At 43.6% G+C, this 23,091-nt stretch overlaps 1 protein-coding gene across 1 annotated transcript; it reads left to right on the top strand.

Annotated features, from left to right (window-relative positions):
• Positions 1-75: 75 nt before the first annotated feature.
• Positions 76-23,067, top strand: LCT (lactase). Its single transcript, XM_083703527.1, has 17 exons — positions 76-1,581; positions 2,548-2,624; positions 3,924-4,007; positions 4,145-4,250; positions 4,819-4,897; positions 6,128-6,836; positions 9,542-10,190; positions 12,560-14,122; positions 15,253-15,521; positions 16,346-16,636; positions 17,532-17,730; positions 18,007-18,209; positions 19,911-20,008; positions 20,627-20,761; positions 21,102-21,325; positions 21,935-22,171; positions 22,523-23,067. The coding sequence occupies exons 1-17, from the start codon at positions 924-926 to the stop codon at positions 22,732-22,734; spliced, it is 5,793 nt and encodes a 1,930-aa protein (XP_083559653.1). The 5' UTR covers positions 76-923; the 3' UTR covers positions 22,735-23,067.
• The last annotated feature ends 24 nt before the right edge of the window (positions 23,068-23,091 follow it).

The raw sequence follows: 23,091 nt of genomic DNA, 5'->3' as shown, positions 1-23,091 counted from the left end.
ATTCTATAAGGTTGTGGTTACAAACCGTATTTGGGATCTGTTGTTCAATTCTTGAATTATAGGCTTAAATGTTTTGGACTTGGTATGAATATGATGATTTCACCCTCACACAGAAACACTTTAAGACCATGAGTAGATGATACATTTGGCCCGTGAGGCTCTATCCCAGGCCTGCACTTGCTTTTATTAAAAGAAAGAGTAGCGATACAGGGATGGGAATGCAGGCCATGGCATGCAAGCACAGGTCTGACTTCCCACACCTGCTGTTTTCCTGACCACAATCCTCACCCCCCGGCTATTTGCTCCCAAAGTATCTGGGTGGCAGTAACTTGGGGTGAGAAAAAGGCACAGGAGGAAGGGTCACTTGTCGTCGTTGTCATCCCCGCCCCACCAGTGCCAGTTCCTGTTCTTAATGTAAAATGGAAGACAAGCCCACACAATAATCATAGTTGACATGCTGTCTATTCTGTGGTTAAGTCTTTCTGAATCCTGTTTTTTTTTTTTTTTTTTTACTATTATTTTCTTATTCTGATCTCGGAGTAAACTTTGGGTAGAAAACAAGTTTTTCTTTTATCGAGGGGAACATTAACTATTTTCCTTCCAATTCTCTGCACTTGTGTTAGCAGCTTAGATTTGGGAGCCCTGCATTTTAGTATCTTCTGGTTATCTAAATGGACTTTTCCGATATCTGCATTCAGGCCTGTATTGTTAAGCCCAGCAACTGCATTTCTTCAATACTCTGCATATGATTCATTAATAATAGCACCTTCAGTGGGACTTAAACCTTTGATTGTCTTATCTTTGTGTACGTTGAGGTTAGGGAACTTTGCATCTTCGTGATTGCACAAGTTAAATGTTAATTATGTTATCTCTGATGTAGCATAAGAGTGGCACAAGTTCTTCCACCATTGTTATTAACAGATATGGCACTGGTGTACAAGGTGTGTTTGGTTTTTCTGTTTCCTTTGCCTTGCTTTGGAGTAGGCTGGGCTCTTACTCAGAAATTTATTTTAGTCGCCGGCCCTCTTAGCGATGACTTAGTAAGTAATTTAAACTTCCAAAGTGGACTTCTAAGAGAACCTCTCAGTTCTGCAACGGGACAGTCAAACTACCTTTGCGATGGGTCTTCCTTACCTTCTCTGCCGCCGTACTTCGCTGAGCTCCGTTCAAGTGGTGTGACCCATTTTAAAGTCTTCTTGCCTTGGACTCGCATCCTTCCAGAGGCAAATGCCCGAAACCCCAACCAGGCGAACGTTAAATGCTACAGACAACTTCTGAGAACTCTCAAAGCAGCTGACATTGAACCGGTTTTAATTCTACATCAGAAACGTTTGCCGAAGTCTTTGGAGACCCGGCTTGCTTTGAGCAAATCTGTGACTTTCACCGACCTTTTTGTGGAATATGCAGAATTTTCCTTTGCATCTTTTGGCGACTTGGTAGACACCTGGCTCACTTTTGGCAGCCTGCCTGAGGACATGGAGCGCTTGCCTCATGGAGATCCGCTGGCCCTCCCCTTGCAGGTGCTAGCTTCAGCACATGAGAAAGCTTATGAAATCTACCATGAAAAATACTCAGCAGAAGGTAAAGAAGTTGGTGGGGAGGAGGGAACATGAGATGTGCCTCTGGATAATGTAACATGCACTATGCGTATGGGGTGTGCATGTGAATGAAGTGCATATGGAAGACGTGACTTCTGTGCATGTACTGATACTGCACAGGCCTTGGAAGTTCTGATCGCTATCTTGCTGGGAGGGGAGGGACGTCTTTCATTTAAGAAAAAAAACCCTTTGACTTCTTCTGTCTTGCCCACCAGGCCTCTTAGATGGGCCCAGCCATTGTCCTGCGCCATCTTTCTAAGACTCCTGCCAAAATTATTTCTTGTCTGCTGAACAAATGGGCCAAGGAGCCTTATAATATTTAAGAATGACGCGGAGAAAACACGGCTAAAATCAGAACAATCTCTTCATTCAAATCTCCTCTCAGCCCACACTTTTCCCATTAAGGCTTAAGTGCAAAGAACTTGTCCTCCTCCTCCTCCTGATACTGAACAGAAGTTCATTCAGATGAACACACATTGCTTGAATATATTACATGCAGTATACTCCACCAAACTTAGAATTGGGGCAGAGATCAGTTTGTACAGCACATGAATGTTGATGTCACTACTGTATTGGCCCGAATATAAGCCACACTCAAATATAAGCCGCACCTTTAAAGTTCAAGGGGGGGAGGGGGAGAGAAAAAAAAGACAATACCCGAACCCTTAAAATTCCGCAGGCACTCATGCCCATACCGTTTTACCATATGTCTGTTTCAGCAGCGATATCATAAGAGCCCATTTTTGTAAGGTCGCGAATTTAAACCGCGCTTTAACTTTTCACAGTCAGAATTTGGGGGGAAAGTGAGGCTTATATTCAGGCCAATACAGTATATAATGAGAAAACTATAAAGGAATTCCTGGAGATTGCTTCTAGTGAAAGTATTCCCTCTCCTTGCATTGAAATTTTGAAAATAAAATTGACAACATACTTTGTCTCTCATTTACAGATGGGAAAGTGTCCATTTCACTAGATGTTAGTGATGCTGGGCTGGTGTCAGCAAGATCTTTGTTGACTTCAATTCTGGTAACGCCTTTTATTTTCTTAGGACTCTTACAACAGCATATCCAGTAAAGCCAGAGGAAAGAAATTATTTCAATGTGTAATTCTTTGTGAAATCCATTGCCACTTAGATGGTTATAAAAGGGGGTTAGACGAATGAAGGGTGGGCATATCAGTGGCTTGTTTATTTGCTTGTTTTATAAGATATCTTAACTATTCTTCCCCATAAGCTCCCTGGGCAGGTTACAACTCTCTGGAAGTTATTTGCCAAAGCAGAGTTGCCTCTTTCTAGGTAGATACATAGTTGTCACTTTCTCATAATTAGGGGATGTGGGTCGTGCTGTGGCCTAAACTACTAAGCCTCTTGGGTTTGCTAATCAGAAGGTCAGTGGCTCAAATCTGCCCAACAGGGTGAACTCCCATTGCTCTATCCCAGTTTTTGCCAACCCAGCAGTCTGAAAGCATACCAGTGCAAGTAGATAAATAGGTACCACTGCGGTAGGAAGATAAACAGCATTTCCGTGCACTCTGGTCTCCGCCACGGTGTTCCATTGCGCCAGGAGCAGTTTAGTCATGCTGGCCACATGACCCTGAAAGCTGTCTATGGACAAACGCTGGCTTCCTCGGCCTGAAAAGTGAGATGAGCGCTGCACCCCATAGTCGCCTTTGACATGACTTAACTGTCCAGCGATCCTTTATTTACCTTTTTACCTCATAACAACCAGAGGTATTCCCTGAAAATGTCAACCCACAGACCCATTTTTCATTTTCATATATAGTTAAAATTTTCTCTATCACTCTTAAAGATCATTTACCAACCTTTCATTATTTTTCAAAATGGCATTTTACATGTGAGGGGGAAAACCAGAAGCATGACATGCAAGATGATTCAGAATTTCTCTTATCCCTCACCCCATGAAATTTCAGTTAAAGAGCTCTCCAAGAAAATTGGTGATAATGATTCTTTATTTGAGAATGAGGCGGAGTTAATTGTTACGTAATTTACTGCGCACTATGTCAATCATTCCGTTAGGGAGAGCATTTTGGCTATCCCCCCTACTCTTGTGTGCTTTTCTGGGTGTCCTCGCAACACCCTCCCCTGAGCAGATTTTAGGGACTTGGGGAGAGGAGGGAGGAGCCCCATTGTGCTAGCCAAACTCTTGCCCAATTGAATCCCACCTAGAAAATAAGGAAGAATGTCAATAGAGGAACTCTGGTTCCAAGTATAAAGTAATAATAATAGATGCTGATGCTGCCTAAAGTGTAACTTCAGTTATTATAAATGCTATATCTCTCTGTGACAATGCTCTGTTTTGATTCCAGGACTCTCTGGACTTTCTCTCTCTCAACCTTCATTACAACTGTGAAAGGGAAGCAGATTTCCAAAAGTTCCTGGATGAGCTACAGGTAATTCTTAGCAAATTGTACCAAGTGTTCTATATGGATGCTATCTGTTGTAGATGGACACGGGAGGTGATGTCACACAGTTTTGACAGTCCTCCTTGATACAACTCATGCATTTTGCTTTGCTTTTTCGTTTATAGCATATGGGGACGAACAATAGGGGTATTTTGCTCTTTAGTCTCAAGTTCCACGAGTGTTCCTCCTTGCAAGAAAACCGATTTGCAACAGTGGCTTCCATTTTCAGTGGTAAGTGTCTTCTGTAGGAAGGAACTGTGGTCTTGTGGCTTGCCTGTGTGGTATTTTGGATGTGTGGGTGGAAGTGAAATACAATACAAGCTATGCTGTCGTCCGTATATGTATGTATTTATTTCAACCCTTTATATATCACCTAATAGCATGGTCTCCAAGTGGTATACAGTGAAGTTACAAAAGATTTACTGAGGATAGAATTGGTTAAAGCTAACAGTAAAGTCAGAAAAGCTACTTTAAACGCCTGCTGAAATAAAAAAATTGCCTTCACCAATTTTGCTGGGGGGGGGGGGGCTGTCTGATCTCAACTGTGAGAAAGTTCCACAGAATTGGGCCCACAATACTGAATGCACAGCTCCTGGTGGAAACGAGCCAAGTCTCTCCCCACTACCGCCTGTCCCCACTATTACTGTACGAGAGAGACCTTGGTACTATTTACAGGAAGTGGGGCTTCACTGAAAAAGAACTATAGCATAGGACTGGATGTTACTGGCCTAATGTCTGCCCTTTTCCATTGTGCTGATACACTTCTCTTCTCTTTCTCCCCCCCCCCCCCTATTTTCAGCCATTTCTGAAGTTCAAGCATGGGCAATAGGGTATGATGTGAATTGCGTCATGAACAGCTCGTCCGTTCAAGCAATTTGGTACAAAATGTTAATTTTTAATGTTAAATTAGTTTGGTTATGAAGCTGTGCTACTTGCACAATTAAGACTACAGTCCTTACACAGGCATATGTTTGTTTGTTTGTTTGTTTGTGTATGTGTGTGTGTTTCTGCATGCATACGTGTGTGCATGTGTATACAAGTATCTAATATAGAGGTATATTCCAATGATGGTACTCTGTGGTATGCAATACTGTTACCTTTTTTTGTTCTTGTTGTTGCTGACATTGGCAGCCATTTTGTGCTGGCACCAATGTCATTTTTATCAAGGTATGAGTCCTGCCAGCTCTCTCACTCACTCTTTTTTTTAACTACAAAAAGCACTGGGTATATGTATATTTAATCAGGATATAGCAAATAACTTTTCAACTGTGTAATATAAATATGGAACATAGACTAGCAGGCTTCATGAATCTTGGCTTGGTGTATGTTTAGCTGAATAGTTAGAGTTTCTTTTATTTAGGGATAAGGGCCACATTCTGTCGTGAGCCACCTTCTGGGAGCTACATGGCAGTGGTGGTAGTGGGCGGGCTCAGAGCTAAAATTGAGTGGAGGAATCAATGTGACTCTTACATTGCTGCATTCCAGCTACAGAAAGCCAGAGGTTCCACCTATTTCTCTATCCAACAAGGCAAGAGGCATTATCACAGTTCAAGGACACAGTCTAGCCATGCGAAAGCCATTGGGGAGGGTGCAGAGAGCAGGGCCAATGCTCTCTGCACCCTCCTCAGTGGCCTGGGGAGAATCCTGAGGGCCACATAGAGAGGTCCAGCAGTTCACAATTAGTCCCAAAGCCTATGATTCCCCACCGCTAATCTATATGTAGATGATCATTGTTATACAGATTTAGGCATGCCACATTAAAAAACAACAACAAAAAACTGGATAAATTTCTGTAAGTTTGATACCCACGCTATTTGAAATCTCTATTTTCAGCCTGATTTGAATGCTTATCCATCCTGAATAAAAATTTAATGACAATCAAAGTTTGATTTATTTATTTAACTTGCTGCATTTCTGTTCTGCCCTTCCTCTGAAGATCACAGGGTAGTTTAAAATACAAAATACACAATATAGTAACAAATAAAACAATGACCCCCTTCCCCTATTTTGAACGACCATAGATTGTTTAATTAGCCAGAGGCCTGGGAGAAGAGGAATGCTTATGCCTGTTGCCTAACTTGTTGACATATTCTCTCTTTCTTTTTTAGCACATACACAGGAAATCTGTCCGGCCAACCAAAGGCAAAGGAAACCCTGATACCTACTATTGCTCCACTTTCATCCTATCAAGCAGTTTGGGAAAGATTTGCCAGCCAACCTGAGCTGGAGAGAGACTCCTTTTTGCTTGACCTTTTCCCTAGCGGTTTTCTCTGGGGCACATCGACAGGTTCCTTCAATGTGGAAGGAGCCTGGAGAGAGGGTGGGAAAGGGGAGAGCATTTGGGATCAATACGGGCACCAGGGCCATGCCCACATGAATCAAACAGCTGATGTTGCATGCGATAGCTACCACAAGCTGGATTATGACCTTTATCTCCTTAGAGGCCTTCGCCCAAATATTTATAAATTTTCTATATCCTGGCCTAGGGTTTTTGCCAATGGGAGTAAGAGCAGCTTGAACCCTCAAGGCGTAGATTACTACAACAAACTGATAGACAGCTTGCTGGATTCAAATATTGAGCCCGTGGTGACCTTGTTCCACTGGGACCTGCCACAAGCTCTACAGGATCTTGGTGGATGGCAAAACGAGAGCATCGTCACTGCCTTTGCAGAATATGCAGAGTTCTGCTTTGCCACTTTTGGGGATCGTGTTAAATTCTGGATTACCTTCCATGAACCCTGGGTCATTAGCTACGCTGGGTATGGCACTGGGCAGCATCCTCCAGGAATTATTGATCCAGCCGTGGCATCCTATCAGGTACTGACAACAAGTGCAGCAGCTTGGGCCTAATTTTACAAGTTGTGTTGACTCCACAAATAGAAAAGGTGGACCATTGCCTCCTAATCTAGTTCTTCTCTCACCAGACTTTGCCCCATATCTGATTCTACCAGAGGGCATGAATGGAGTCAATGTGCAGATGAGTCTTTTAAGTCTGGTCAAGCTACTGTGTTCTAATCTATAGTATCAGCAATCTTGCAGCAAGTGTGTGAGGATGCAGTTGACCCTTCAGTTGGTCACTGTTCTTGTTCAGAGGATGGCTTTGAACCCCCAGATGTTTTGATTTAACCATCAGATAACATGAATGAAAAAAATCGAGATTGGCTGGATTTGTGCCCTTTTCATTCTGAAATGGCTCTCTGGCTTTCTTGTCTACCTTAATGGTATTGACATGATACATTCCAGAGAAGGGTCTCTGCCATTGGAACTGTGGTGGCACGGAAGCCGTTCTCTCATGGCTCTTACACCACTTGGCTTCTTCCTATGTCAGAGAGTTGTCCCTCCCAGGGCTTGGAACAATACTGGCAGGGAAGGGTGTCACAGCATAGAACAAACTCCTTGCATGTTACTTCTGGCCGCAGTGTGGTTAGAGAGACACTGGTTGTGTAATGTTGGAAGGGACCCTCAGAAGCATTTTCATGCACTGTGGGGGGGGGGGGGAACCATTATCTTGCTCCTGATAGGGGCCACTGTATATTTGGCATCCTATATATTCAGAGGTGGGACGCAGGTGGCACTGTGGGTTAAACCACAGAGCCTGGGACTTGCCAATAAGAAGGTTTAGGGTTCGAATCCCTGCAACGGGGTGAGCTCCCATTGCTTGGTCCCAGCTCCTGCCCACCTAGCAGTTTGAAAGCACGTCAAAGTGCAAGTAGATAAATAGGTACCGCTCTGGCGGGAAGGTAAATGGCGTTTCCGTGTGCTGCTCTGGTTCGCCAGAAGCGGCTTAGTCATGCTGGCCACATGACCCGGAAGCTGTACCCGGCTCCCTCAGCCAATAAAGCTAGATGAATGCCACAACCCCAGAGTTGTCCGCAACTGGACCTAATGGTCAGGGGTCCCTTTACCTTTATATTCAGAAGTGGTTGTCCAAATAAGCATCTTTAAACCCATATCTACAAGTAGACTAGGAATCTCTTGGATCAGCAGAAGTAAGTTTTCTCTGCTTCCACACCTGAGGGCATAGCGCAGTTGAGCAGTGTATCAGAATGTTTGAGCACCACTTAGGTATAAGGAGGAAGAAAAGAGTTTTATTAGGGTATTGTGCTTCAAGGGGTTTTAAAAGTTTAAAAGGGGTTGGCAAAGATTTCCAAATATCAGGTATCTTATAATGAACTTCTAAAACAGAATGTATAAGCAGGTGGTACAATGAGAACTACTGGCAGATTTGATATTTCCTGGCAGATTTGTGAGGATTTAGTAACCATACATCAAAACAGATAATTGAGTAGATGTCAGGACATCTTCAGGGAAGAATCCCAGGGATTTTTTTATTGCCTTACAAATACCACACAGCTATCCATCATGTGACTGTTCTGCCATGAGACTGGCTGATGGACAGTTTCTGAATACTTGCAGCACATGTACCAGCCTGTAGGCAGACCTGGATTAGCCTGCTCTGGGAATAGTTTCTGCCACATGAGCGTATATTATGTTACCAGTTACTTGGAATATTGCTAATTTAGATTTAGTTGTTGGAACGCTTTGGCTTCCAAAAGAAAGGAGTTTGGGGAAGAAATGGAATCTTTAGCGGACTGGAGTTGAAACCAATTTAGGACAGATACTTTTATTGATACTACAATACCATATAATACAGTCATGTTATCAGATGTTGGGGACTGGAAATGTTTCAGCAGCAAGCAAATGAATGAGAAGGTAGCTCTCTTGCTTTTGAAGGAACTGTTTCCTGCATTGCAAACTCTAGTAAGTGTTCTTTATGACATGGTGCAAGCTTGATTTTGAGCTCAGGTATGAGAAAAAGCTGCTATAATTATCTGATCTCTTTAAGCCTTGAGGGAGGGGGTTGGAGCCTGGGCCCCTCAAATATAATTTGAATGTTATGAGGAAATCTACTGGGCTGTAAATATCCATGGTGTGTACGTATAAACCTGTCATTCTTCTTGGTCCAGCGAGCCCAAGTGTAGTCCAATGTTGTACCTTCAGATGTTTTTGGGCTACAACTCCCCCCTCCCCATTCTTGACCTTTGGCCATGCTGACTGGGCCTAATGGGAGTCCAACAACATCTGGAGAGAATCCATATTGGCTACCCTTCTCTGCTGCAGTTGAAACCAGTTCTCCAAAGTCTCAAGCAGAGGCCTTCCCTAACATTTACAGTGGTTCCTCGGGTTAAGTACTTAATTCGTTCCGGAGGTCCGTTCTTAACCTGAAACTGTTCTTAACCTGAAGCACCACTTTTGCTAATGGGGCCTCCTACTGCCACTGCGCCACTAGAGCATGCTTTCTGTTCTCATTCTGAAGCAAAGTTATTAATCCAAGGTACTATTTCTGGGTTAGCAGAGTCTGTAACCTGAAGCATATGTAACCTGAGGTACCACTGTATATGGATCATGTAAAGGATGAGATGTGGGGGCTGAACTTGGCACTTCCTTCGTGAAAATGATGTGTTCTACCAGTGAGTTGTACTCGGTGGAATAATACTTTTCCCTTCCTTCCCATAAAAAAGGTGGCTCATGTTATTCTCAAAGCTCATTCTCGAGCCTGGCACGTTTATGATACCCAGTACCGCCCTGAACAGCATGGGAAGGTGGGAATAGTATTGAATTCAGACTGGGCTGAACCCAAGACCCCAAGCAGTGCTGAGGATGTGAGAGCGGCAGAACGCTACTTGCACTTCATGTTGGGCTGGTTTGCTCACCCGATATTCGTCAACGGTGATTACCCAGAAGTCCTGAAATCCCAGATCCAGGAGAAGAACCAGCAGTGCTCAACTCCCATCGCCAAGCTCCCCGTGTTCACCGATGAGGAGAAGCAGCAAGTGAAGGGGACGGCTGACTTCTTTGGCCTTTCCCACTACACTTCCAGGCTCATCAGTGCTCCAGTGAATCATAGCTGCGCTCCAACCTATGAGGATATCGGAGACTTTTCCCAACACGTGGATCCTTCTTGGCCGCAGACGGCAGCACCTTGGCTCTACGCTGTGCCTTGGGGGCTGAGGAGACTGCTGCTGTTTGTGTCCAAAGAATATACTGGGACAACAAGGGTTCCGATTTATATAGCAGACAATGGGGCGCCCACAGATGACGGAGGCGATCTTGTTAATGACACCATGAGAGTGGATTACTACCGGCTTTATATCAACGAGGCTTTGAAAGGTACAAGGGTCTGTTAGGAATTGGGGCAGGGAACAGGCATGCAAAAGGGAATTGAAAGTAAACCTGTCAGGATGAAGTCAAGTTTATTGACTTAGCCCCCTGTTCCCTTTCAACACAATATCCTCCAAGATCTTATCACATTCCTGTCAATCTCCAGCATAACGGTAAATATCATGCCCCGTCCCAGTGGGGAAAGGAATGGAATGAGTAGATATGTTCACCATGTGAAAATGGCATGCAAACATCACTTTTTAAATGTGATGATTTTCATTTAAAAATGGTTTGAGACACTGACTTAACTAATCAGAAGCAAATTTAATACTTTAATTAAATGTCCTCAAAATAACAGTTTTGCCGAGTAATAGGCATACAGTGTTAGAAAAGCAGCTTAAATGCAGTATATGAAATACACAGGTTGCTTACCTAGGTTGGCTTGGAGGACAGCACCTGAGACTTTCTTGCTTAGCTATCAGATTTCGTCCTGCCTGCTTAGAAGATGCAGAACTATTTTGCTCTGCACCTCCAAACAGGTCTGGATGCTCTTTTGAGTTGAGCCTGGTGGAAAACGATGTAATTAATGCATTCATCCCAGCCAGAGTATATTTTGTCACCCCATGATAAAGAAAATCAAGGAATGCCTAGTTTGTAACCCCTGAATGCCTGAACATGAGAACACTAGTTCACACCTTGCATCTTCATTCCTTTTTTGTTATTCCTGTATCCTGTAGTGATTTACTCGTAGGAGTGAACCATCAAAGATTACATGCCACAGACAGAATTTTCACATTGCTTCACTCACAAGGCTTTTCAAGAGTCAGGCTGCTTCAACCTTGGATATTTACTGTGGAATTTACATGCACTTATGTCATCTGCATGACATAGTGATCAATACACCCTCTTCCCACGTTTCCCATTACCTTCCTTTTTTTTGTTTTCAGAGCTCAGAAAATCTGACCAGTTGTTTTTTAATGCACTGGAACAGTTGCACAATTTCCCCAAGATATAGATAGATGACCTATCGCGCAGCTGTTAGCAAATTGTTTGGCCAATTATGTGCTATTTACATTGTTGTAGCCTCTGTAGTTCATCTCTTCCCCCTAGGAACCAGTTTTGTCACTTCAACCCTTTCCCCTCCAAAAAGAATTGTCTTATATCTGGTTCTTTTCTCTCTCTCACTCCTTTCCCTGCCATTAAATTGCGGGTGTGGTGGCTGGGAAAGAATACACGATCTGCAGTGCTGTAAGTGAGGAGGGAATATATAAACATGATCCTAATGTAGAGCTGGGATGCGGGTGGCTCTGTGTTCTAAACCACTGAGCCTTGGGATTTCTGATCGGAAGGTCGGCAGTTCGAATCCCCGCGACAGGGTGAGCTCCTGTTGCTGGGTCCCTGCTCCTGCCCACCTAGCAGTTCGAAAGCACGTCAGAATGCAAGTAGATAAATAGGTACCGCTCCAGTGGGAAGGTAAACGGCGTTTCCGGCGCTGCTCTGGTTTCACCAGAAGCGGCTTAGTCATGCTGACCACATGACCCAGAAAAACATTCTGCAGACAAACATTGGCTCCCTCAGCCAGTAAAGCGAGATGAGCGCGGCAACCCCAGAGTTGTTCACGACTGGACTTAACTGTCAGGGGTCCAGTTACAGATAGGTAGCCGTGTTGGTCTGCCATAGTCAAAACAAAAAAATTCCTTCCAGTAGCACCTTAAAGACCAACTAAGTTAGTTCTTGGTATGAGCTTTCGTGTGCATGCACACTTCTTCAGATACAGATACGGTATCTGAAGAAGTGTGCATGCACACGAAAGCTCATACCAAGAACTAACTTAGTTGGTCTTTAAGGTGCTACTGGAAGGATTTTTTTTGTTTTGTCAGGGGTCCTTTACCTTTACCTTTTAATGTAGAGCTTGGGAAAAGAACTGCACACCTGGCTACATAATGCCACGTAGATTCCAGACGTCTGGAAAAGATTTGCTGCTTCACTTGCTGCTCAAAGCCAGATAGAAATGATTGGCTGCTACTTTATACATCTGGAAGTATTCTTCCAGGTACTGTATAGCCAAGTACTGTATAGTTGAGTAATGATGAGGATGCATGTGTGAACCGGCCAAAGTCCTTGAACTGCTTAAGTGCATTATCACTTCCCTATGCCATTTTGTATATTGTCTCTTACATGCAAATGACTTTAAAAGGAAATTCAAATGTGCAGATGAATAGCAATAATAGTTTGCACTGACTCGGGACAATATGGACTACCCTCTGAAAATCCATGCTGTTGCTGCAATGCTGAGAGAAGAAGATAGTTGTGGTTGTGCTATGTATTTAAACAAATGATTAAAAATCTTAACTAAATTCTATCTCCTTCATTGACAGCTATAAAGCAAGATGAAGTTGATGTTCAAGCATACATTGCCCGATCATTGATTGATGGCTTTGAAGGCCCAGCAGGTTACAGTCAAAGGTTTGGCCTACACCAAGTGAATTTTGAAGATGCAAACAGACAAAGGACACCCAAGGAATCTGCCTATTTCTTCTCCGCCATTATTGAAAATAATGGATTTCCTAGCACGGTCTCAAGAAAATTTCTCCAGCCGCTCAGAAAGGATGTTTCCATACTTCCACGGCTGCCTAGTTTATCAGCTTCTGAAGTTCCTTCCAAGGCAAAGGTGGTTTGGGAGAAATTTTCAAAACAGTCTGATTTGGAAAGAGACACATATTTTTATGGCACCTTCCCAGAAGATTTTCTGTGGGGTGTTTCTACTGCTGCCTACCAAACTGAAGGAGGTTGGGATGCAGATGGGAAGGGACCTAGCATCTGGGATAATTTTACCCACATCCCAGGGAATGTTAAGAACAATGATACAGGAGATATAGCTTGCGACAGCTACAATAAAGTAGATGAAGATCTTTATTTGCTGAGAGCCTTAAGGGTAAACACCTATCGCTTCTCCCTGGCGTGGCCTCGGATCTTTCCAAATGGAAGAAACCATTCTATAAATAACTATGGTGTCAGTTATTACAACCGGCTGATTGATGGTTTGCTGGCCCAGAACATCACACCAATGGTCACTCTCCACCACTGGGATCTGCCCCAAGCTCTACAAGACATTGGTGGCTGGGAAAACCCTGTGATGGTTGAACTGTTTGATAGTTTTGCAGACTTTTGTTTTCAGGCATTTGGAGACAGGGTCAAGTTCTGGATTACTTTCAACGAACCTATTGCCATCTCTGTGCTAGGCTACGATACAGGATTATTCCCACCAAATGTAAAAGATAACCCGGGCAATGCATCCTACAGTGTTACTCATGCAATACTAAAGGCCCATGCAAGAGTTTACCACACATATGACCAGAAATACAGAGAGAGTCAGAACGGTGTGATCTCTCTGAGTCTCAACATGGATTGGGTTGAGCCAAAGACACTAAACGATCCTCGGGATGTAGAAGCTGCTGATCGCTACCTGCAGTTCATGGGAGGGTGGTTTGCACACCCAATTTTTAAAAACGGTGATTACCCAGATGCAATGAAGTGGAAAGTAGGGAACAGGAGTGAACTACAGAAACTACCATCTTCCCGGCTTCCAGGTTTCACACAAGAAGAGAAAGACTATATCAGGGGCACAGCCGATGTCTTCTGCCTGAATTATTACACTGCCAGAATTATAAAGCACAGCACCACCAGACTGAAACCATATTCTTACGAGTATGATCAAGAACGAGTATTGGAGATTGACCCTTCTTGGCCTAGCTCAGCAATGGAAAATATGCGGGCAGTGCCCTGGGGGCTGCGTAGGCTGCTAAACTGGATCAAAGAGGAATATAGCAATCCTCCCATTTACATTACTGAGAACGGGGTTGGGCTAAAAGCCAAGTCTGATGTTGATGACACCAGCAGGATCTTCTATTACAAAACACACATTGATGAAGTTTTGAAAGGTAAAGATGTTGTAATAACGCAACAGGTTGAGGTTGTCTAGTTTTAAGATACTGGGTAAAAATAGAAGTTTGCTCAATGTAATCAGCTAAATAATCAGTTAGAGGTCTGTGTAGACTAGTTTTAGTTTTAGATTCTAGATCAGTTATTCCCAAACTGTGCAGAGTCAGCACAAAATGCTTATACTCCACAAGGCATCATTAAAAGAACTCTGAGTGCCAAATTAGACAACACACTGGTCACACCATTACCAGTTATGTGATTGGGTTTTTTAAAGTATATTGCTAGATCGAGGGTAATGATCCAGAGCACAAGAGAAGGTGGGTGGTTACAAGGGTTATAGCCTTCATGCTAGAGTCTGATTCAGTCAAGGTTGTGCTCCTCCTGAAATTTACTTTACACACCCATGTTTTAACACTGAACCCAATTAAATAGCTTTAAACATATTAGGCTACTTGTATTTATATTCTGATTGCTCTGAAACTGTTCTGAACCCCTCAGGCCTCCCTCTTTTCTCTACAAAATGTCTACAGGCCTCAAACCGTGGATTATCCAAACAGCAACACGTGAGGGTTGTTTCTGCTACATGCATTAAATTAGTCTGGTCATCCTCAGCCTTTGTGTCACAGAGTGTAATGGTACAGTCAATAGCATTTTAATAAGTACAAAACATTATTAAAGTGTGCAGAGTTCCTTTTTTTCTTTCCTTTCTTGATAATGGTTTTTAATTATAGTTATAATAAATATAATTTTTGATCTTTCCTAAAGGTATATAATTCATAAGGTTTTTAGTAAAGCCTGGTTTGGGGATTTGCAATCCTTGAAAATGCATGACTGAAGTAAGAGCTGAAACAAAATATTGTGTAAATTCCTTACCCTTTTTTTTTTTTGCGCTTGTCAGCACCCTTCTCCTCTTGTACTGGGAGAAAAAGGTGGTATGTAATTTAAATAAATAAATAATGCTTGTGGAAAGGAAAGGGAGTAAGTCGGTGGGACTTGTAAATTGGCAAGGATTGACTATTAATATGCATGTGAACATATAATGGGTAACTAGTGTATTTTTTCACAATTCTACTTTCTTGCTCATCGTTACATTGATGGTCTATTAAGCAAGTGTTTCTTTTTGTTTTAGCCTACAAGCTGGACGGCGTGAACGTTCGTGGCTATGTTGCTTGGTCTTTCATGGATAGTTTTGAATGGTTAAATGGTTACGAACCAAGATTCGGCCTTCACCAGGTTGATTTTGAAAATCCGAACAGGCCAAGAACTCCAAAACGTTCAGCGATATATTACGCTGGAATCATACGTCAAAATGGAATCCCTCTGGCAAAAGAGGAAGAATTCCTTTATGGAGAATTTCCGGAGAACTTTTATTGGAGTGTGGCATCATCAGCATATCAGGTTAGGTCAGTTGGTCCCCACCCACCAGACCACTCAAAAATTGCAGAGCAGCTTAATGATTTTTCTGCTTGTGGTGAAAATTGCAATGCACTGTGCTAGATGCTGTATGATACTTAATTGCAGTTTAATTGCTTCTTTTGTTCCTTACCTGTCATATTTTATTGTACTGAAATTTGAATTCTGTAATATATAAATATATAAGAAATAAAAGGAGCAACAAGAAGTAATAAAAATGCAAATAAGGATTTAATGGCATGGATGTGTGAGTCTTCAACCACAGATTTGCCGTCATGCTGCAGACCACATGAATGAAACTCCAGGTTTAGGTAATCTATTGGTAGACGGTTGCTTGTTTGGTGGAAGCTATCCTAAACCTTCATTTTGTGAATAATATGCCAACTAAGCAAGCTGAATGCTGTCAGGCTTGGGGACCTTGATGATGGTGAATCACTGGGGTGAGAGCCAGGGTGCTGTAGTGGTTAGAGCTGCCTCCTCCCCCCCAGCTGTTGCCCTCCAGATGTTTTGGTCTACAACTCCTAGCATCCCTGACCACTGGCCAGTCAGCTTGTGGCTGAGGAAGTTGTAGTCCAAAACATCTGGAGGGCACCGTGTTGGGGAAGCCTGGATTAAAATGGTGGGCTAAGGTTGGCAAGACCCTGGTTCAGATTCCTACTCAGCCATGAAGCTCACTGGGCAACCTTTGCCTAGTCGCTCTCAGCCTAACCTACTTCCACAAGGTTGTTGTGAGGATAAAAACCGAGGCTGGGGCATGTATTTTGCCTTGAGCTGGGATACAAATGTGAGAAATGTTTGTTTCTTTAAAGATCGAAGGGGCATGGAGAGCGGATGGGAAAGGTCTCAGCATTTGGGACCAGTTTGCACATACGCCTTTGAAAATCAGCAACGATGAAAATGGAGATGTAGCTTGCGACAGCTACCACAAGATGGAGGCAGACTTGGCTATTCTGAAGGACCTCCAGGTGACTCATTATCGCTTTTCCATCTCCTGGACTCGCATTCTCCCCGATGGGACCACCAAGTACATAAATGAAGCTGGCCTGAAATACTATGAAAGGCTTGTGGATGCTCTCCTTGCAGCCAATATTCAGCCTCAGGTAAATGATTGGAGTTCTGCACGCAGGGGAACAGGTGTAACATACGTTACCAGTCTGGTTTTTAATTAGATTATGTTTATCAGTGTTCACTGTAGAACCTGGCAATATCTTTAATTCTCAGACATCTTCAATTAGCTTGTGTTAAATGGTCAGAGGCCATTTCATAGAGGCTGACACAAATGCATGCTGCCATATTCTAATCGGAGAAGTCACTTATAAGCTCTACCTATTTTAAAGTTGTGCAGAAGATAATGTGGGATCAGGGTGTTTATATAGGACTTAACAGTTATGAAATCTGCCTTGGTTTTTAAGAGAGCAGAAGCTGCAGTGCTCCAGAAATCTAAGTTTCTGCATTGGATTTCTACCAAGTATCCACAAGGAAGTAGAATAAACTTCCATCAGGAATTCATCTTCCGCTCCCAAACTGTAGCCTTTTTCTGGACACCATTAGGCATGGCAGGTCCCATCTGTGTTACACCTTCCAGGTCATGCCGCAAGAACCTCTGAAATACATCCCATATTGTACTCCTTTCTTCTCATTTTCCTTGACTGAATGAGGGTTCAGGGAAAGGTGGGAAAGGGAGAACTGAAGATGCTACATTCAAAGTCTTGATAGCCTTGTAAAAGGTGTTGCTAATCCTCACGTGTTTTCTGGAAATAGTTTGCTTTCTGGCCATCGAAATCCAAGAATTGTTGTTGAGTTACATGTGGTAGATCTGCATAAAATGGCTGACTGTGCCTAATAGTTAAATAATGGACAAACTTCACATTTAGCTTTACTTTTGTATGTCCGTTCCCCCCCCCCCCCAATTGCCCCTGTTTCCTACTACAATTTGATGGTTGGTTATTTTGACAAAATGGCAGATGTTTGTGAATGTCTTGTCTCCATCTCTAGGTAACTGTGTACCACTGGGACCTCCCTCAGGCCCTTCAAGATGTTGGAGGGTGGGAAAATGAAACTATAATCCAGAAATTTAAAGATTACGCGGAGATCCTTTTCCAAAGATTTGGAGAGAAGGTGAAATTCTGGATAACCTTGAATGAGCCCTATGCCATTGCTAACATTGGTTACGGTTATGGAGTCTCAGCTCCAGGTAAGGTGTAGGTTCTGATTGGCAAGAGCAATGCTCTGCAGAACCAAAGGACACTGATGATCTGAACTTGTGTGGTTATTTGTGAGAACACAGCTTTGTGATAGATGCCCAGTGAAAGTGGGAGACAATCTGATGCCGTTCTTGAAGGTGTCTCCTGGTTGAAAGCCAAATTGCCTAGAACTATTGAGAAACGCTATCAAAACGCACCATTAATTGCTGCTTCAGCTGAGTCCAGTGCTGCAGAATAACGCACTTCCAATCATGTTGCCTTCTTAGGCATCTCTGCCAGACCAGGCCGAGCCCCTTACATAGTGGGCCACAACTTGATCAAGGCCCACGCAGAAGTCTGGCATCTTTACAATGAAACATACCGCCCAAAGCAAGGAGGATTGATCTCTCTTTCCATCAGCGTAGAGTGGGCTGAACCCAAGAACCCTGCCAAGCAGGAGGACCTCGACGCTGCCAGGAGATATGTCCAGGTAATGTGATGACTCCACAGGGACCCACATCTGTACATTTTAGCCACACACCCTGCTTTCACTTCCTTAGGGCAGTGTCTGTGGTATAGCACCTTTGACAGCTTTGCAGTAGCCAGGACTACACTAATGGGTATGTGCTCTTCCAATTAGAGAAAGAGCAGACACAAAACCTCTGCTCAGACATTTGGTAGCTGTAGGTATCAAACACATGAAGAAGCTATCAAGAATGTATGGACTAGCTCCTGAAGGTGTACCAGCCAGGCCCCCAGTCAATGCATAAATGATCAGTCTTAGTATGATTGGAGGGGTGTGTGTGTGTGTGTGTGTGTGTGTGTGTGTGTGTGTCCCGCTCTCCCCCCCCCTCCACATAGGGCTCCCGCCTATGGTGCCCAGATTGACCTTGCTTCCACTTCCGTGCAGCTAAGCTGTGCATGCATACATCCTGCCTTGCAGGCCTTTTTCCACCTGGAGCAACGCTGTATTGCAAAGGCCAGGTGTGACCTAACACACTTGTCTTACAGAACTCCTCCACTGTCAGAGGCAGTAAACCTCTGTGTACCAGTTGCTGGGAAGAGTGCTATTGAACTCAGGTTCTGCTGGGGGGCCTTTAGCCTCCTCTGGCAGGCTCTTGTATTAACTCTGCTTCAGAGACTCAGCAAAACAAGATGTCAATCCTTCTAAAGGTGTTGATCCTTGGGCACCATATTTCATCTGAACACTCAAATCATAAAGTTGGCCATGATCCTGACCAGTCAGCTGCCATTGTTTGGATACCTTGGGGGGTGTTGCACTATCCTTTAAAAACAGACACTTGGAGACAGGGATGAGACTTTGCCTTTTGGGTCAGTCTGACGAACTGGTAATTATTGGTTCAGCCAAGAGACCTGTTGCCAGAGCGTTGCTTAATAAGCATCTGTCAGGACTGCCGCTAGGTCCCAGCTCACAGAGGACCAACGCCCAGTGGATATTATATACAAAAGTCTTTATTGAAGTTTGGTTTCCATTTCCAAGCTCTGGGCGCGCAGGCCCACGTCTTAACGCTAGACCGGCTAAGTCCCCTCTGACTCACTGCTCCACCCACACCAGTTTAAGATTCTAGCCCGGCTCCACCTCTTGCGCTGCTCTTTCCTGCGTTGGGTCCTTCTGCCCTCTGGGGTTCCCTCCTTCCTGGACTCCTCTGACGCGGAGCCTCCTGAGTCTTGCCCCTCCCTCCGGCGGGCTTTAGGACCTGGCTCCCTTCCCGGGCTCCCCGCTGTGCCGCGCTCCTGTACATTTGAACTTGGCGCGCGCGCCCAGCCGGTGACTTTCCTTCTGACCGTTTCCCCGCTTCCTGATGTGGGTGTTGCCAAACCTGACTCCTCTCCTCCCTCTGGTGGTGAGGACACTGGTCCCGACTCCTGGGACTCCCCCTCCCCACTGCGCTCTGGTGGAGACGCTGGCCCTGATCTCCAGCTGCTGTTCAGGGACTCCCCGCTGGCCCCTCCCTCTTGAGGTTTCTCCCTTGGAATCTCCCTTGCTCTGGCCACCGGCGCTCCCTTCTGTGAGTCCTCCGATTCGCTAGAGAGGCTTGTGGAATAACTCTGGCCACTGTCACTGCCTGCGCCCCCCTCGTACTCCTCCTCCTCACTCTCCATTTGCTCCCCCTCCTGTGTCTCTCCTTCTGAACCCCTGACATCATCCCTTTTTATTTCCCTGTTGTAGTTCTTTGCTGGTTGGTTTGCTCACCCTATCTTCAGAAACGGTGACTATAGCGAGGTGATGAAAAGGAGGATACAAGAGAGAAGTTCCGGCCAATCGAGGTAAGTGTCTGGCAGGACTAACTGCAGCAGTTGGACCACAACCACGGGCGGTCCATACTGTTAGCTCACGTCACTTAGAAGCGATTCTATCTAAATTGTTGAAATAAAAATAAACCACTCATTTTGAAGAGCCACCCTGGCTGTGTCCAAGAACAAATCTACCCTCCCCAAAGTAGTTTTCCTGTGCTGCTGTTTTCCTCCTGGTGTGCACTGCCCTCTTTGCTTAATGCCGCAGGCAATCAGCAGCTAAAGCACAGTTGTGACTAAACTCCCCTTGAAACAGAACCACCCTATATTGAAAGTTCCTTCTCCTCCATCCAGGGTATGATCAGAGCCTGTAATACTGTAGTACAGCAAGGGAGCAGTAAAGGGTGGTGATTGAGACAAAGCAGGGGACTAGTCTTTTAGAGTACCTGCTCTTTGAATAAGATGAAGTACATGTGGTCATCATTACTGTTCATGTTAAAATTTCCAGCTACCAGCTGTTGCTTTTAAAAACAGTACTTTCGCTCTGAATGACAGTGCCCTATTCTTTAAAAAAGTATGATGATAATTGAAACTTTCCCTTTTGTTAAATGCATCTATGTGAGCCTCTCTTCCATTTTGTGTGTGTTGCAGACTCCCTGAATTTACTGAAAGTGAAAAGCAGAGGATTAAAGGCACCTTTGACTTCTTTGGTTTGAACCACTATACAACAGTATTGGCATCCAACTTAAACTATTCTTCTCTCTTTACATCCTACGATGCTGATAGGTAAGATGTGAGCATGACTTCATACTGCATCAAAGCATGCATACTTTTCTGGAATCTGTGCTTTCACTCTGTGCCTAATAATCTTGGTTGGGCTGGCTGCAGCTGATGGAAATTGTATACCAAAACATCCGGAGGGCATCAAGTTGGTGATCTACTAGAAAGTTTTAAGGCCAAGCATCCATTTTCCTCTCTAAACCCAGTGCATTGCACACTGCATCACCCTTAAGCCCCCAACAGAAGAGGTTACTGCTGACCAGTCTTCATGGTTGATGTCTAGCTAACTTTAATGGATCAATACAAATAATCTTTTCCCATATTATTATCATGTTCTTTTTTGCAGGGGTGTTGCCTCTATAACAGACCGCAGCTGGCTGGGCTCTGGTTCCTTTTGGTTGAAGGTGACCCCTTTTGGCTTTAGGAGGCTCCTGAAGTGGATCAAGGAAGAATACAATGACCCACCTATTTATGTGACCGAGAATGGGATTTCAGAGCGTATAGACGGGGGCTTCAATGATACTTGGAGAATACACTACTTAAGGAGTTACATCAATGAAGCTTTAAAAGGTACGTGGTTTCCTCTGCATGGTTCCAAATCACCCCTCAAATGTTTGTGACACATGGATTAAAATTGATCTGTGATGATCTGCCCTGCCCTGCATTCCTTGCAACAGAGTTGGTGGTAAGGCCCTTCTGTGGCTGTATCTGTATAGGGCTGGGCAGAAAGCAAGACTGGTTTCTAGTGTGGGAGTTAACATGTCTTCTGGAGCTGCCCGAGGACTTCCACTTTCTATTGACTTCAGGGGTGAAAGACTAGTCTGCAGAATCAAAGCAGAATATGTTGCTTAATTCCCATTGACACAAGATCATACTCTTACTCCGGATTAAGTCCTCTAAAATGGTTACCACTATCTGGTTTAATTATTGTCATCGCCAGTAAATATGAAGACGTGAGGGGAAAAATTCATTGACGACTTTTTGATCATCCAGATTGTGGATACAAAAGGAATTTGGGATTTTTAAGATCTAGCCAATCTCTGTTAGGAATGGATACTTATGTAAGGCACCTAGTGTTAATAGGGGGTCTTTGGTTTTCACTCCCTGTTGATCATTATAGTGTAAGCATGTATAGGGCTGCATTTTAAAACTCTTCTCCCCCGCCCCCCACCTTAACAGGAATTGTACTTGATGGTGTTGATCTGCGAGGCTACACTGTATGGAGCCTGATGGATAATTTTGAATGGGCAGTGGGCTTTGCTGAAAGATTTGGGTTGTATTACACCAACTTTACAGACCCAAATCTATCCAGAATTCCAAAGGAGTCTTCAAAATATTATTCATCTATTATCCGGTGTAATGGCTTTCCAGATCCAGCCACTGGGCCTCATTTGTGCCTTGAGTCACAATCTGGAGGTAAGTAAATTACTAATTGAGGAGTTAGGAAAATCCATGAAGTGGTACAGTAAAAATAACCTAAATGTTTAAAACTTTTAACTTCGCTTTTATAGAAAACTTGCATATCGTGTTAATGACATCTGATTCTGGAAAGTAAGGTGGTATATGGTAACAGAAGTTGGCTGTGTAAAAAAAAATCTTTAGTGTAATGTCCTTAAATGATTTAGTCTAGATTTTTACAGAAAAGTTGCCCGAATGGCCTGATGTATTCTGGAAGGCTGGAGAAGCAAGTAAAAAAGATTTAAATGAGGGGTGATCAGAACTCCCTGCTCATAGTGTCATTCATGTGAATTTCACTTACATTTCTAGGTACTACTATGGCGCCAACAAGCAGCACTACTCGGCCTATCGACAATTCAGCCATGAAGGTGAAGTTTTTGGGACTGGACTTGACTTTGTCTAATGCAGAAGTAGGCCTTTATGTGCTCTTTTCCCTATTCTTAATGTCTGTGCTAGGCATTGCTCTTTTTTCATATCTATATAGAAAAAGGACCAAAAAAGCCAGCCAAAAAAGTTTTTAAATATTGCAGCTTGCATTTAATTAGTTTATCATGCGATAGTTTTTTCTTCTGCCCATGTTTAGAACAGACACACAATTATTTTAATCAGTGCTTTTTTTCTAGAAAAAATAGGTGCCGGTACTCAGCATGAAGTTGTTACAGTAAGTGCTATACTTTTTAAACAACAAGAAGAGGTGCTGGTACTGCGTACCCTTGAATATTCCCTGAAAAATAGCACTGATATTAATACCTATTGTTCACGTTAATATTTTTATTGCTTGAATTGTTATGTGCAGTTCACCCTGGGAATAAGGGGTGGGGACAATTTTAAAATAAATGAACAAGTTGATAACATATTGCAAAGTGTCAAGTTGGTAT

This window comes from Podarcis gaigeae (genome assembly GCF_964106915.1).
Source record: "Podarcis gaigeae genome assembly, chromosome: 1".
Classification (NCBI taxonomy): Eukaryota; Metazoa; Chordata; class Lepidosauria; order Squamata; family Lacertidae; genus Podarcis; species Podarcis gaigeae.
Note: the sequence above shows the minus strand (reverse complement) of the source record. Positions and strands in the feature narration are given on the sequence as shown.